This window comes from Lodderomyces beijingensis, assembly GCF_963989305.1.
Source record: "Lodderomyces beijingensis strain CBS 14171 genome assembly, chromosome: 4".
NCBI lineage: Eukaryota > Fungi > Ascomycota > Pichiomycetes > Serinales > Debaryomycetaceae > Lodderomyces > Lodderomyces beijingensis.
In genome coordinates, this window is record NC_089973.1 from 1897508 (window position 1) to 1913445 (window position 15938).

Below are 15938 nucleotides of genomic sequence, written 5' to 3' on the forward strand. Positions count from 1 at the left end.
AGCTGAAGAAAGTCGCCTAAGTCACTACTTCAGGCGACATCTGTAGTTGCTTAAAGGTGCCTCCACGTAGACAGAACTTGCCAGCAAGTGAAACTTGCGAACTCGCGAGTTGCTAATGCCAGAGGTATTCAGGTTTAGAGGTGTCCACACCGGAAAAGGCATGCACGACAGAGAGCGATGTTATGGCCCGGCTTTACTCCACTACTCGTCAACTTTCCGCTTTGTTTTTTAAAACCGGGGCCCATCATGCGAACCTCAAACACAACTTACATTGATCAACCATAAGGCACAGCCTCAGAACTAGAACGTATACCACTAAAAATTGTGTGGTGATGAAGGGTCCGTGATATTTTCCACAGCGCCCGATGCTTTGTTTCTTAAAAAAAAAAAAAAAACAAAAATCGAGGCAAGCTGGAAACTTCCCCGGTATAAGCCATTACTGGCCTATAACTAAAGGAAACCCCCAACTCATTACTGCAACGGAGTCTAACCTTTCTTCATCGACTGTTATAGTTGATGAAGAAGGAAAAAGAGGAAAAAGAAGAAGAAGAAGAAAGAAAGAGAGGAGGAAAGAGGAGGGAGAAGTTGTTGAAAAATTTCGACATTAAATTTTTCAGCGCAGAGAGAAGCTACCATCACTCAAACCACAGGAGTCGAATCTTTTAACGTTATCAACAAGATACTTTTGAATAGCATCCCATTTCGTTACCGTGTATGGCAGAAACAACTACATGGGAGCAGTCGAAACCCTTGTTTGAAAAGGGCATTCAGAGCTCCTCGGTGACGACGCGACTCAGCACTCTTCGAACAGTTAAAGCATTGCTTTCAGAGATTGAAGAATCAGACAGTAGAATCATTGTTGCTGCTTTATTGTCGACGTACAACTACTACCAGGACTTGGACTCTAGAAATGAGATTATCGATACTTTAAATTCGATTGGGAGAAGATGCAATCTGCGATACTTTCAGTGTTATGTGGAATTTATCAACAAGGAAAGCTCGGGCCATCGATTGGCACAGCGGGACTATTTAACATTGCTAGACTGGATCAATGCGTTCAATCTCGAACTTGCAGCGAGGTCTGAACTTTCCGCTTTATGTGTCACAGTGCAGGCGAGACTAGTTGTCAAGTGTGTTGAACACGAGGGCAAGTGGAGCAAAGCTCAGCAGAGAATAGCCCACTCCGTGGCTACTTCAACGAAAAGCTCTCTTGTCAAGACATTGGCCACTCAGAAAAACCAGGATTATCTCGAGATGATTGTCAAGAACGAACATTCTTTCCCCTTGTTGGGCTTGCTCAACTTGGCAGCCGAAGAGCTTATACCTACCCAGCCCTCGGTTATAGAGCAATTTAAAGCTCAAGGAGAAGCCATCTTAAACACTTACATCAACCAGATATTGCTAGGTAAGAAGTTGCCCTTGGAAGTTGTGTTGAAGAGTTTCAACCCTTGCATCAAGACTTTGGTCAACGAGGAGAACTACACCGCACTTTTGCAACCAGCAATTGAAAAAGCAGTCCTCAGATCATCGGAAAACTCGTTTGGATTAGTGCTCCCGCTATTTTTTGAGAGCCTTGATGGCGTGGCAATCACCGTATCGAGTAAATTGTTGCTGTCGATCATTACTGGTATCAAATCCCAAAAGGAAACCGTGAGAATTGGAGCTTACAGAACGTTAGAGTTGCTCTGCCAAAAGTCCAACGAGGATCTCAGTGATGAGATATTAAAGGCGCTCAAGTCGACTTCAAACGCGGATCAGAAATCCCTTCTCATCAAATCACTTTTGCATTCAACAAATTCCACCAAGATTATCGACGCATTGCTCTCGCTAGCAAGCAAGGAGCAAAACGAACTAACATTGAGCAGTTTGGTCAATGTGCTCACCTATCACGCATTCCAGTCAACATTTGCAAATGAAGAACTCATAAAAGTGTACATTACGGGCTTTAAATCAAAGTTTCGTCGTGTGTGGTTTGTCGAATACGCCGGCCATGCCTATGATAAGCCCTCCATTCCTCAATTTGAACCTGTTTTGCAAGAAACTTTGAAATCCATCGAAGATGCTCCTGCATCCAACATAAAATTCATTGCATGTGCTTTCATAGCCTCTTTGCTTACTCACAAGAAAACCACTTTGCTCGGTGATTCCAAGCTCTATGAAAAATTAGACACTATAGATTTGATCTGGTTTACTAGAGCTTTAATCGATGAGCCAACCGGCTGGCTATACGTCTTGGCCGGGTCTAAAGTTCCATACTGTGTTCGAAAATTGGCCCTAGAGAGATTCAAAGAAGAAGCCGAGGTGAATTTGGAGCTTGGCAATGCAATCGCCAGCCAATTTGCCCATCTTTCGGAGGATTTGCACAACCTTCAATTGTTGAGTCCCGTGTTTTCCGTTTTAACCCAGTTGAAAGAGATTGACCAGGCTAAACAAAATGCAGTGCTTTTGTTTGTTCCTGCTCATGATGCACGGGTCAATGTCAAAGGAGGCTGGATTGGGCTTGTTCAAAGAAGCGGGCACAAAATCGATATTGCCAAGTTGGTGCACGATAATTTCGATCAAATGTTTAACTCCTGTGATACCGCATCTCCTTCTTGTTCATCATCATCAATAAAGGGTTTGGCGACATTGGCATTCGTTCAGCCTAAAATGATTGAACCAATTGTTGCATTGATTGAAAAGGACTTGTCTGTAGACGGTCCAATCGATGACAACTCCAAATTGATCTATCACGGAACAGATGGTGAAATGGTGATTGATGTGCTTGAGGAGATCAAGAACAAGAAAAATCACAAGGAGTTGGATAAAAACTCCAAAGATTACGAAATCAAGGCTTGGGAAGCAAGTATCGGGAAGGAATTGAAACAGACAAAGAAGCTGTTAACACCCGAGGAAAAGAAACTTGTTGCGGAACAAGTCGCCCGGGAGTCCAAAATACGGAACGAGATCAAACTGATTGTCCAAAAAGTCGACTTTGGCGTTGGGTTGACCCAGGAGCTTGTCAAGCAAGCCAGGTTTGTTGAAAATGGTTCCGAAATGTGGTTCCCTGCATGTGTTAGAAAACTATTGAAACTCGCAACGACCGAAAGCAGCCTCTTTAGCAACACAGTCGATGCGTTTTTGGATCTTTCCAATTTGGCCAGCTCTCGGCTCGAGACGTTGAGGAAATTTATTGGAGTGGCCGTTTTGCGATTGCACAATGTCAACTTGGACAAGCAATTGCAGCAGGAAAATTTGGTGTCTTTGATTGGCAGAATCTTGTACCGTATTAAGATATTGAGCGACCAAAACCCGTTGGACACTGCCACCTTGACCTACATGCTCCCCTTGTTGACAAAGGTTCTCGAGCGTGGGAAAGTGGCTGCATTTAAAAACTCCAAAAAGATTGCAGTGACTTCAGAGTTTGCCGAGGAGGACCCCGAAGAAGAGCAATTGTTGCTTTGCGTGGAAATTATATCTGCACACGCCGAGTTGTTCTCGGACCCCGAGATTCCTCGTGGTAGTATTTTGGAGATTTTGATTTCCCTCATGTCCATCCCTTCAAAAGCGAAAATCGTCAAGGAGTGTTTCTTGTCCTTGTGCCCCTACATCGCAGTCGACATTTCCGAGCAGGACTTGCAGTTGCTCTTGAAGAATGTGGTGTCACCGCACGTGTTTGTTAGATCAACAATCTTGGAAGGATTGGACTCGGAGTTTGAATTGGAACATTACTCGAGAGAAGTGTTTGTTGCTACATTTGACACCGATAATAACTCGCGTGAGCTTGCTCAGACTATATGGGAAGACAATTCCTTGTCAGTTGATGGCACTGCAAGCTTGTTGGACTTGTTTGGACTACCCGATGCTGGATTGCGATTATCCGTTGCTCATGCCTACACTGAAGCCACGAGAGTAACAGCAACGTTGAACATTGATGAGTTGTTCAACTTTTACCTTGAAAAGAAAAACCCGCCTGCTCCAAAGAAGGATGAATTCGGTCTCGTGATCAAATCCACCATTGATAACAGAGACCGCTGGGAGGAAAGATCCACCGTTGCGTTATCGTTGAAATTCCTCGTTCCGCTCTTGACAAAAGCCGATGTTCAAAAACTAATTCAGTTTTTGGTTGATGAAGCTTTGGGCGACAAGGATGAAAATGTGCGCCAACAATACCAGGACGCAGGTATCGAGGCCATCAAGTCGCACGGTGCTGAAAACATTGAGGTTTTGATTGAAATTTTTGAAAAGAATTTGAGTTCCAAAAACATCAAGGAACCAGTGGTTATCTTGTACGGAGCCTTGGCAAGCCACTTGGATGCATCAGATGCGCGTTTGAGAGTCATTTTCGAAAGATTGATGAAGTCATTGGACACTCCGGGAGTTCAGTTTGCTGTATCTGAATGTATTGCGCCATTGGTACCAGCATTCCAATCTGAGCTTAGCCAGTATTTCGATAAACTATTTGAGCAATTGTTCACGGCGAAAACGAAAGCGAAAAGAAGAGGCGCTGCTTATGGTATTGCTGGTTTAGTCAAGGGTTCCGGTATCAAGGCTCTTTCAGATTACGACGTCATTCGGAACTTGACCGATGCGTCTGATGATAAAAAGGATGCAGTCAAAAGAGAGAGTGTTTCGTTGGTGTTTGAAAGTTTATCAAAAAGTTTGGGAAAACTTTTCGAACCTTTTGTATTTGAAATATTGCCAATAATCTTGAAGAATCTTGGTGACGCTCAGGCAGAGGTCAGAACCGCTACCGATGATAGCGCCAAAGAAATTATGAAGAACACCTCGTCCTTTGGTGTCAAGAAGCTCATCCCTTTGGCTATTTCCAACCTAGATGAAATCGCTTGGAGATCAAAGAAAGGGTCGGTTGAATTGTTGGGTGCGATGGCGTATTTGGACCCGGAACAATTGTCCGCGTCATTGTCAATCATTATTCCTGAAATCGTTGGCGTGTTGAATGATACGCACAAGGAGGTTAGAAAAGCCGCTGAGCAGTCTCTTAAGCGTTTCGGTGAAGTTATTAGAAACCCCGAGATCCAACAAATTGTTCCTTATTTGATCAACGCTATTGGAGATCCAACCAAGCATTTGGACGAGGCGTTGGACAAGTTGACGAGAACACAGTTTGTGCACTACATTGACAGCTCCTCGTTGGCGCTTATAATTCACGTCATCCACAGAGCGATGAAGGACAGATCGGCATCCACAAAGAAGAAAGCTTGTCAGATTGTTGGCAATATGGCCATCTTGGTTGACTCCAAGGACTTACAACCGTATTTGAACGACTTGGTTGAAGAATTGGAGACGGCAATGGTTGACCCCGTGCCTCAAACCAGATCTACTGCCGCTAGAGCATTGGGGTCCTTGGTTGAGAAGCTTGGAGAAGACCAGTTCCCAGATTTAATTCCTAAGTTGATTGCCACTTTGCAGGACGAAACAAAAGCTGGAGACCGACTCGGCTCAGCCCAGGCGCTTTCGGAGGTCATCAGCGGCCTTGGTATCAACAAGTTGGAAGAGCTTTTACCATCGATCATTAGCTCCGCTTCTTCTCCACGTGCTGCTGTGCGCGCGGGTTTTATGCCGTTGTTGTTGTTTTTGCCCGTTTGTTTTGGCTCCCAGTTTTCACCTTACTTGAGTAGAATTATTCCACCGATTTTGAATGGATTGGCTGACCAGGACGAGGATATAAGACAAACTGCGTTGAAATCAGGGCGGTTGATTGTTAAAAACTATGCCAAGAAAGCCGTCGATTTGTTGTTACCGGAATTGGAAGCAGGGTTGTCGCATACTTCGTACCGTATTCGTTTATCATCCTTGGAACTTACGGGAGACTTGTTGTTCCAGATTACCGGCCTTTCTGGTAAGAATGAGCTTGTTGAAGATCAGCAGGTTAGTAAAACATTGGCTGAAGTGTTGGGTCAAGATCGCCGTGACCGTATTTTGGCCGCCTTGTTTGTTTGCCGTTCAGATGTTGCTGGTATGGTAAGAAATGCCAGTGCCGATATTTGGAAAGCGCTTGTTTCCAATACTCCACGTACAGTCAAGGAAATCTTGCCTTCGTTGACCACGCTCATTGTGGGCAAATTAGCTTCAGACGACGAGACACAAAGAGTCATTGCTGCTCACACTTTGGGAGATATGGTTCGTCGTGTTGGAGCAAATGCATTGCCGCAGTTGTTGCCAACTTTGCAAAGCGCAAAGGACCAAGAAGGTGCATGTATAGCATTGACAGAGTTGATCAAGTCGACCTCGTTGGAGGGGCTCACCATGTACCAAGAAACTTTCCTTTCCATTATTCACGATGGTCTTGTCACTCACGACAAGCCTACCAGGAACGCAGCAGCTCAGGCATTTGAAGAGTTGCACACGAAAATGGGCAATTTGGTCATTCACGAGATTATACCACAATTGTTGACTGACTTGAATGCAACAACGGTGGTGGCGTTGGAAGAGTTGATGGCCAACAAGTCGGACATCATATTCCCAATTACCTTGCCCGCGTTACTCAAGACACCAATCAATTACCAAGCTTTGTCTTCGTTATCTTCAGTGGCTGGTACCGCTTTATACAAGAAGTTATCTGTTATTATAAACACAATGGTGGAAGGCATAATGTCTGGCGAGGACATTGTTGAGGAGTTCAACCAAGTGCTCTTGTCGGTGCAAGATGATGGTGCCCATTTATTGATGCAGCAATTGCTTGCGTTAATGAAGAATGAGGATCCACGAAGAAGAGAAGTCATTTTTGCTCAATTGGACCTTTTCTTTAGCGAGGCTTCTTTGGATTATTCGATGTATCTTGAAGATTTTGTTTTCCAAATGCTTTTGTCACTAAGCGACCCATCGCCAAAAGTGGTAAAGGGAAGCATGGAGTCGTTGACTGCATTGGTGAAGAAACAGCCAAAGGAAGTGTTGGAGAAATTGGTCAAGCCTGCTAGTCAAGCTCTTCATCTTACTGGTTATGAAGTGCCGGCATTTGCATTACCCAAGGGACCAAATAGTATCTTGCCAATATTCTTGCACGGATTGATGTATGGTACTTCGGACCAGAAGGAGATGTCGGCTTTGGCAATTGCAGAAATCATTGAAAAGACGCCAGCGGACAATTTAAAGACGTTGGCAACTGTAATCAGTGGTCCAATGATTAGGGTCATTGGAGAAAAAGTTGCTTCGAGTATCAAATCGGCCATCTTGGTGGCCTTGAATATTTTGCTCATCAAGATTCCCCAATTTTTGCGAGCTTTTATCCCACAATTGCAAAGAACATTTGTGCGTTGTTTGAGCGATGCTTCCAATGAGACGTTGAGAAGAAAAGCAGCTGTTGCCTTGGGCACCTTGATTAAGCACCAACCGCGAGTTGACTCGTTGATCACCGAATTGGTGTCCAATGCCAAGTCCACGGACGATTCCGGTGTCAAGGCCTCGATGTTGCAAGGTATGCTTGCCGTTGTTGAAACGAAAGGAGAGCAATTGAATGAGGCTTCGAAAGCGAATCTTTTGTCGATTGTGGAAGAAGAGAGCATCGATTCTATGTCATCGGCGAAATTGTTGGGTTCATTGGCCAATGTCTTGAATAAAGACGAGACGCTGGATTTGTTGCAAAAGAAAGTGTTGAATACGCAATCAAAGTTTTCGATTTTGGCCATCAATTCGTTTTTGAAATACGCGCCAGAGTTGATTCAAGACAATGCAAATGTTGTTGATTACGTGGTTAACTGTTCCAATGCTAGCGATCCATACATCAGTGATAATGCTACCATTGCCATTGGTAAAATTTTGTTGTCGCAAATCAAAGCAGAACGTGGTGGTGATGCTGAAGAAGATGAGGAGCAATTACTCAGGCAATTGGCGAAATTAATCATCCAGCCAAATTCAAACTCACCCGATACAAAGAGATTGGCATTGATTGTTGTTAGAAGCGTGGCGCACAAGAAACCGACGCGGGATGAATATTTGGATTTCCTTGTTCCTAGTGTATTTGCCTCGGTCCGGGACCCCATAATCCCCATTAAGCTCGCTGCCGAAAAGGCGTACCTAGATCTTTTCAATATTGTTGATAAAAAGTTGGACATTTTCGACCGTTGGTTCCAAGGTAAAAGTGAAGTTGTTACTATTGGTGGCACCACCATCAATGGTCGATCAATCGGCGATTACACCAAGAGAGTTGCCCTAAGATTAGCCAATGTTGAAAGAGAACGAATCGAACAAGGTGGAGATGAAGAAACGTTGTTTAGTGATAGAATTGAAGATGAAGAAGAGATTTGGTCAGTTGGCATTTGAGTGATTTAGTGAGAGAGACCAATGCTGGAGAGTGTTGAAAAAAAAGAAATGATGTAAATAACTTTTTCCTTTTTAGAACGCTAAAAAAAAATTAAATGATATTATTACAAGTCCCTATTAATATTAAATGGTGGAGGTATTAGTAGTATATGAGAATGTCGGATATGCTCTAAGACCTCAAGTTTTTGTTTCACCTCAGAGTGTTGACTGTAAAAATGAGCTTACATGGGTAAGTTTAAACTTTTGAAACTTGGAAGTGCATCATTTGAATGAGGAGATATTTTCGGTGTTGTTGAATTTAAATGCAGTTTTGGTGATTGAGACCGATGTAAAGGCGGCGGTGTTATCGAACGATTTAACGATGGCGATATATTGAATCCCACGGCACCGTTGGAACTACGATTAGTAGTGGAGTTTGTTGTGGTAGAAGTAGTTTTAACAACTGGGGTCATGGTCAATAACGTCAAATTTGTACAACTGTTGTTTGCCGATATCAACGGAGTTGAGTTTGTTGACAACCCCAATATGGGCGAGTTTGGTAATGTTTGATGTTGTTGTTGGTGATGATGCTGATTCAGGTGGTTATACTGGTTCAGGTGGTGAGCTGTTGTACCATGGAAACTGTTGTTATTACCATACTGGTAAAATTTGGGACTGTTTGGCCTCGATTTCTTCAATTTTTGTCTTATATAGTCGATATCCGAATCATGAGAAATGTGGGTCTTGCGTCTTGGTTGTGGTTGTATCGTTGCATTGTTGTTATTGTTATTGTTGATGAAGTTATCTTGGATTGAAATCATTCTTGTGAATTGATTACTAGGATTTGATGAAAACCGGCTAGCAACATTGGACAAATATTGCAAACTTTCGTGATTATTATTATTACTATTATTATTATTATTAGAATGGAAAATCGGATATAGGTTTGATGCTGAAGTTGATGGGGTGGAGTCGTAATTTGAAGTGTGGAATGAAAACTTGGTAGTGGCAGGTGATGGCGAAGACAAGGTGAAGTTAGAGGTTATTGCATTTGTGGGCAAGTTCAAAAGTCTTTGTTTCAACTTGAAATGGTCGGTTAGTGACGGTAATGATTTAGATGATTCCATGATTTGCAATTCCTGCGTTGCAGCCAGAGCCAATATATCGATACTAGATGGATGTTTTGCCATTGAAACGGACGAATCCTGGTTTTCTTTGTTGGTGGTGGTGGTGGCGGTGGGTATGTGATTGGCAGAACCCGATCTTCTTGCTTTTGGTTTCAATGTGGGAGTTGCGTTTGGTGTGAGTGGTTGCGGCTGTTGTGGATGCTTAGTTTCAAGTGCATGGTCTTCTTGTTGCAGTTGTCCTTTGATTTGGATCGTGGACATCAACGGTGATGAAGGCGGCGAACTATTATTAGGGTTGCTGTTGTTGTTGTTGTTGTTATTACCAGTATTATCATGGTACAGGGCGGTACCAGGTTCAGCTTGCTTCAGGGCTTGACTAGGAGCACTTTTTTGGCCATCGTCAATAATAGTTTCAAACACAATCTGATCTCGCGCATCGCTCTTGTTCAAGTCTAGTAACGAGGATGACTTTTTGTTCTTTCTTGAGTTTGGATTAGCGTGTATTCTCAAGTGTCTTGTCAACTCGTCCGATCTGCTAAATTTTTTCGAGCAGCCGGGAAATTTACAGAGATGTGGCTTTTCGCCCGTGTGGGTCCGAATGTGTCTTGTTTGGTGTTCTAGTCTGTGGAACGCCTTGTCACAGTGCGGACACTTGTAGGGCCTGGTGCCGTCTCTTTTGCTATTTTTGCTGCTGCTGCTGCCGCTGCTACTGGTCTGGCTGTTTTTCGAGCTAGCAGCAGCTGTAGATGCAGCTGCTGCCATAGCTATAGCCACCGGCGTTGACTCCGAAGACGACGACGACGACGACGACGAAGAAAAGTTGGCCTGCTGCTGTTGTTGCATATAACTAGCCTCAAACACCGGACTGCGGCCGTGGCCGTGGCCCACTGGCTGCTGCTGCTGGCGTTGCTCCCCAACCATCATGTGTGTTTCGAGATACTGTGTAGATCTCGACCGAGTTTACAGCTCGTTTGTTGTTGTTTTTTTTACAAAAAAGAAGGAATCTCGCCTGGTTTTGACGAAAGATAACGGGCCACCCAAAAAACTCAAACAGCTGCTCCGTCTCTTGTTCAGCAAGCGTAGTGTTCCTTCAAGCGTTGTCCCTCTAGCTGCTAGTTGCCAGAGCTGTAGAACTTGGTTGTAAAAAATTTGGCTGTATATACCTGAGAACTCCTCGTGTGTAGGAAAATGGGGGGGAACGAGGGGGCGGGAAATATTACCTGAGTTTTATAAAAAACTAAAAATAAAAAATAAAAAAAAAAAAAAAAAAAAGAAAGACAGCTGGAGCAAAAGTGCCACCCCATCACCAGAGGCCCCAAATGTGGAGAGGATGAGTGTGAAAAACGAGGGTTTGGGAGGTTGCGTGTGTCACCAGCAGAGAGCAGAGCCCGTGTGCCGCGCTGCTTATTCGCGGAGTAGCAGTAGCTACTGCTACGGGTGCTAGCTTATTCACTTACTACTTTGAGTAGTGGTTAGCAGTAGTACATCTGCTCGTAATCGATTTCCATGTTTATATTACCCCTCCTTCTCCTCATCTCTCTATCTCTCGGTCTTGCTGGGTATGCCTGGGTGTCGCTGTCGTGCCGTGTCTCTCTCCATCCTGAGAGGATGGAGAGAGGCCCCTGGATGCTGCTCGATAGCTCGCTTTCTCCGGCTCTTGTGAACCGGGTGTGTCTATCAGCAGCCGGTGGGTCTATCGCAGGGATTTCTCGGGGAGAAGGAAGGGCGGAGGCAAAGGTATTTCTTTTTTGCTTTGTTGGTATTTCACCAAAACACTCCCACTCGCAACTCGTCCCCCCCGCACAATTCTCCCTGCTCTTTGTCTATAGCGCTCGGTTTCTGAAGAGGTAGAGGATAAGTAACACCTCACGCTTCGTGTTGTGGACCGTAGAGCATAAACCCCCAGGCTTTTGGGGGGGACGACGCGGACCACGCATCTCGGGGAGGGGGTGGGGGTTATCTACTGGCTAATCTCGGCTTATGATATAGCCTCTTGTTGGTTCTTTTTTTTGTTCGGTGCACGTGACTTGCGCTGCGATGAGTCGATGGCCTCCGCCCCCCCCTCGTCAGAGTAAGCTCCCAGTAGTCTTGACCTGTCAATAAGTTCAGCATTATTATGCCCAGGGGCAAGGGCGGGCAAGAGCAACTGTTCCCACCTGTTACGTATATTGAGAATTTTTGACACGCTCGCTGTTGCCCCCTTCCTTCTGTGGCCCCTCTCTTCCGACATGGTTACTACATAGTGAAAGCACACGGCATTTAAGCAAGTAGTGGCAGGTTGCACTCCCTGTTTAAGTAGGCTGCCTTAGACAAAAGGACAGATTCTGTGGCGTTTCCTGCTATTGGGTAAGATACAGTTGCATCGTCCCACCACCAAGCTAGCCAACGACTCTGCTCTATTCTAGTCTAGCCGACTCTTCTATACTCTACTCCGCTAGTTAATCCGAACTTCGTATCTGGCGACATTTTCTTTTTTTTTTTTTTTTTTTTTTTTTTGTTGTTTTGCCTTGTTTCTTTCTTTAGTGTCGGGCTTGTCTGGAAAAATTTTTTTCCTTTGAAAGTTCCATCTTGCGATGATCTGATCCTTCCCTTTGTCTTCCAGGTAGAAGGAGGTATACTAGAGAGAGGGAAGTTTTGTGATTCGATCGGGTTATTTCCATAAAACGCCACGCGTTTTTGGGTTAGTTTCGCTCTATTATTCGGATAAACTTCGATGACCCAAACGCCCCCACTGGATGTTTCTTTTTTCTTTTTCTTTCTTTGTTTCTTGGATGTTTTTTTACTTGTGCCCTGGCGCTTCTTTTCTTTTAAACATCGAGACTCACGTAGAATAGCGATGGGGACGTTCCAGCTGGGCTTAGCTTAGCTTAGCTCAGCTACTGTCCTGTGGTGTACTCATCTTAGGTTCCATGGACATGGAAGTCTCCTGCTGACCCCATTTTGGGTTAAAAACCTTTTAGCCAGAAATTTTCTAAATTCATTTGAAATAGAAAAGAAAAAGACGTGGTCACTATTTTTACCAATGGTATGTTTTGCCAACCTCACCTATGAGCAACAGCGTCCAGCACTTGCACTTTAAATGAAACAAATATTGAAACAAAAAAACAGAAAACAAAAGTGACAATAGAAACAGCTGAGGAGCTGGTGGTTCATTCAATTATTCATGTCATGATCTCGCTTACTACTAAAGAACAACGCTTTTTCTTCTACTTTTTTTTTCTTCTGCTTTCTTTCTTTTTTTGCTTCCCCCACCTCTGTTTTAGCCAGCTTTCAAGACAATACCGGTGTTGGAAATTTGCTCTATTGGGACTTTGCGGTGCCAACTCCATTTTTATATTTTTAAACAATCCGATGTACCAGAAAAGATTTTTCATTTTTTTGCCTTTTTTGTCTTTTCCACAAAGTCATCCGGCTCCGTGAATAAATAAACGTGGCTAGAGACAGTACACAGTGGTTTCAGACAAGACTGAGACGGCAGCTGATCCCGTACTTGTTCTATTGTTTGGGTGCCATGATCATAGCGAAGTTTGGATCTCGATTTCCTCCAATGACAATAGATTTTAAGCTATTTGCAGCCCATCTGGTAGCGATGTCCATCTGCATCTCTGCAAAGCAAGAGAAGTTTGTTGTTAAACGATCGGCGCTGGTGCCGAACACGTGACTCCGAAGATGGCCATCACCTCATTTGCAGACTAGGGGCCTACTGGTTCTCTGTATCATTACAAAAGACGGATTTCAGGCTTAAGACGTCTAGGTTTTACTACAAATCGGAAAAACGTTTTTTTGTAGGCTAGAACCTCAGCAACCTTGACTCAACGGATCTATCTTCTTTACGACTTTCAAAATATTCAAAAGTCTAGAAGAAAAAGAAGATCTCTTGCTTGTTTATTAGCCGATCAGCAACTATTCCTGGAAATAACAGAGATAAGATGACACTCTCATCCAAAACCTCGAGAAATTTGTCTCCTTTTGCCAATTTACAAACAGCCCCGACCCTCCATTCTCTATATCACCGATACTAGATCAAAGTTTTTGCGTGAGGGGTACACCTGCACCTCCATTGGCGAACCGATACTGCAACTAAAAACACACATACACACACACTCTCTTTTTTTCTTTTAATTTTTATTGAAGTTTCTCCATATGAGGCACGAAGCAAGTATAAGCCGGACCCTACGGGTTCCATCTCCACGTCGCTTCAGCATGGTGGACCCTAATAACCGAAGTAATAGACCGGGGTGGGAATCGAGGAGGTTTGAGTTGCTACGTTGTCGAGGGGGTGTTTGCTGAGCACGCTTATTCCCGAAGATTAGAGACGGGGGCCTGACTGCAAAATAAAGAAAAGAACAACAAAACAACAAGCATAGCAGAGGGCGAAAGAGCTGAGAGCGAGAGCGGGAAACGTGAGCGGGACTCGTGTTTAAACAAGAAACCAATAACCGAATAAAAACCAAGAACCAAGAACCCAAACCATTCTACAAGTCACTTTTTCAAGATCATTCAATTTGCATCACAACTACTCCCATCTCTGCCATCTACGCTGACTTCATCTCGGTTCTAATCTTCTGGTTCTGGTTGGGAGAAAAAAAAACACCCAAACCTCTTCCCCTCTGAACCCCATATAAAACAAAAATGTGTAGAGTTTGATACAACGTGGTTCCAAAACAGAGATTTTCCAAAATTATAGTGCTTTAAATCACCTGGTTCGGTTTTGGATGTTTTGGTTGGGTTTGTTGGTTAGAAAAAAAAAAAGGATTGGATGTTACATTTCTTAAATCGTTTAGGGGGGAAAGGGAGGGGAGTGATGGGGGATCGAGCATTTGGCTCTCTCGCTTTTTTTTTGTAGATTAAGAAATTTTACTTTTGAGTGGGTATAATTTTTCACCAACAACAATCAACAATCAACCCATCCTCACTTTTTTAAATTCACGGATATATAAATACATGTAAGTTGACACACCGGCTATTGGAAGGAGGCAGGTTTTCCAAAAACGGTCGCTTTTCAGGATATATTTTGTCCAATTCCCTACACCTCTTTTGCTTTCTACCACCATTACCCCCCAGCACTGCTATCACTACCACTACCGCTCAATTGACAAGTCAGCTTCAGATTGAAAGATTGCTCTGTCAACACCGCGCCTTCCCCCCTTTAAACTGAACTGGACCCAACCATGAGCGCATCTGATTTACCAATTGCCTATAAACAACAACATGCCAAACAACTCGATCAAAACCATCAACAGTCGGTATTGTTGAATAAACAGGACTCAGACTTGGACTTGACCGAATTCTTTCTTCCAACGTGCACCTTCCCCATGGTGCCATTCACAGACGCAGACAACTCCCCGATCCAGATTGAAGACGTGTTGATCACCGATATCGACGACTCACCAAGCTCGGCCCACTCGCCAGCGCCAATTGAACAAGCTTGCGACTCGTGTCGAAAACGCAAATTGAAATGCTCCAAGGAGTACCCACGTTGCTCTAAATGCATCCAACACAATTGGGGCTGTTCTTATAGCCCACGAACAGTGAGGAGCCCCTTGACGAGAGCCCATTTGACCGATGTCGAAAACAAGTTGCAGAGGTTGGAAGATGTGTTGAGTTATATCTTGCCTAGCGACTACAAGATCGACGATGTGGTGAGTGGAGACTATACAAAGGTGTTGAAACCAGCTAGGGAGCATTTACAGCTGTTGAAGGTAAGTAAGAGGCTGACGAAACTGGCACTGAAACGGGATTCCACAGTTGACGAGTGTTTACTGCGCCCTCCTCCTCAACCAGTGGGGAACCAACCAGAAGCGCCCAGCTGTGATTCGTCGAACCGGAAAAACTCAGATCAAAGCAATAATAAATACGAATTCCCCGAGGACAGAAAGAAAATCAAGCAAAAGATTATTGAAGATTTCCAATTGAACAATATCCCTACCCAATCTCCTTCCAACAAGGATTTCCTCGATGCTGCATTCAAGAGTGACTTGAGTAATCATAATCATAACCAAGCTGCCGAAGCTACCCGCGCAGGGCTAAATAAACGCAGCAGTCTGGCACAACTCAATAACACCAGCAACACCAGCAACTCCAACAACGCATCATCTTCATCTGCGTCTACATCCGCATCCACATCCACATCGGCCATGCAACCGTCACTACTATCAACCACGCAAAACTCCATGTTGACTTCGCCCTCGTCGATACTAAGTTTGAGCTCATGGAACAACGACGACGCGTACTTCAAAGAAGACATGGAGGAGCCCAAATCATTCAAAAAGATCAAGTTGGAAGAGGAGAAATCACAGTTTGACGCCTTGGATGACAACATGACCGGCGTGGGGAAAGCGGAACATCAGGAATCGCCCGGTTTCCCCGACTCAGTCTTTAACTTTTTTTCTTCTTCTTCTTCGCAAAAAGTTGCTCAGCCTTTAGTTGGTGATAATTTCGATTTGATATTTGATATATGATAGAGAAGAATAATCCACCACGGCTTGGAAAAAAAAAAAAAGAGAATATATATATTTATAAGATTGTTTTAGTGAGAGGATACTTTGACTTTTTCGACTTTGGGATGGT

At 44.0% G+C, this 15938-nt stretch overlaps 3 protein-coding genes across 3 annotated transcripts; 2 read left to right on the top strand and 1 right to left on the bottom strand. All coding sequences in view use genetic code 12, as the record gives it.

Moving 5' to 3' along the window:
• Window positions 1-714: 714 nt before the first annotated feature.
• On the top strand, window positions 715-8262 carry LODBEIA_P38320 (uncharacterized protein; the record flags this gene model as incomplete). The annotated part of the gene is made up of 1 exon (XM_066973986.1): window positions 715-8262. The coding sequence occupies one exon, from the start codon at window positions 715-717 to the stop codon at window positions 8260-8262; it is 7548 nt and encodes a 2515-aa protein (XP_066830770.1).
• Window positions 8263-8483: 221 nt separating this feature from the next.
• Window positions 8484-10292, bottom strand: LODBEIA_P38330 (uncharacterized protein; the record flags this gene model as incomplete). The annotated part of the gene is made up of 1 exon (XM_066973987.1): window positions 8484-10292. One exon carries the CDS (start codon window positions 10290-10292, stop codon window positions 8484-8486), a length of 1809 nt encoding a protein of 602 aa, XP_066830771.1.
• A 4247-nt stretch (window positions 10293-14539) lies between these two features.
• Window positions 14540-15829, top strand: LODBEIA_P38340 (uncharacterized protein; the record flags this gene model as incomplete). The annotated part of the gene is made up of 1 exon (XM_066973988.1): window positions 14540-15829. One exon carries the CDS (start codon window positions 14540-14542, stop codon window positions 15827-15829), a length of 1290 nt encoding a protein of 429 aa, XP_066830772.1.
• Window positions 15830-15938: the final 109 nt, after the last annotated feature.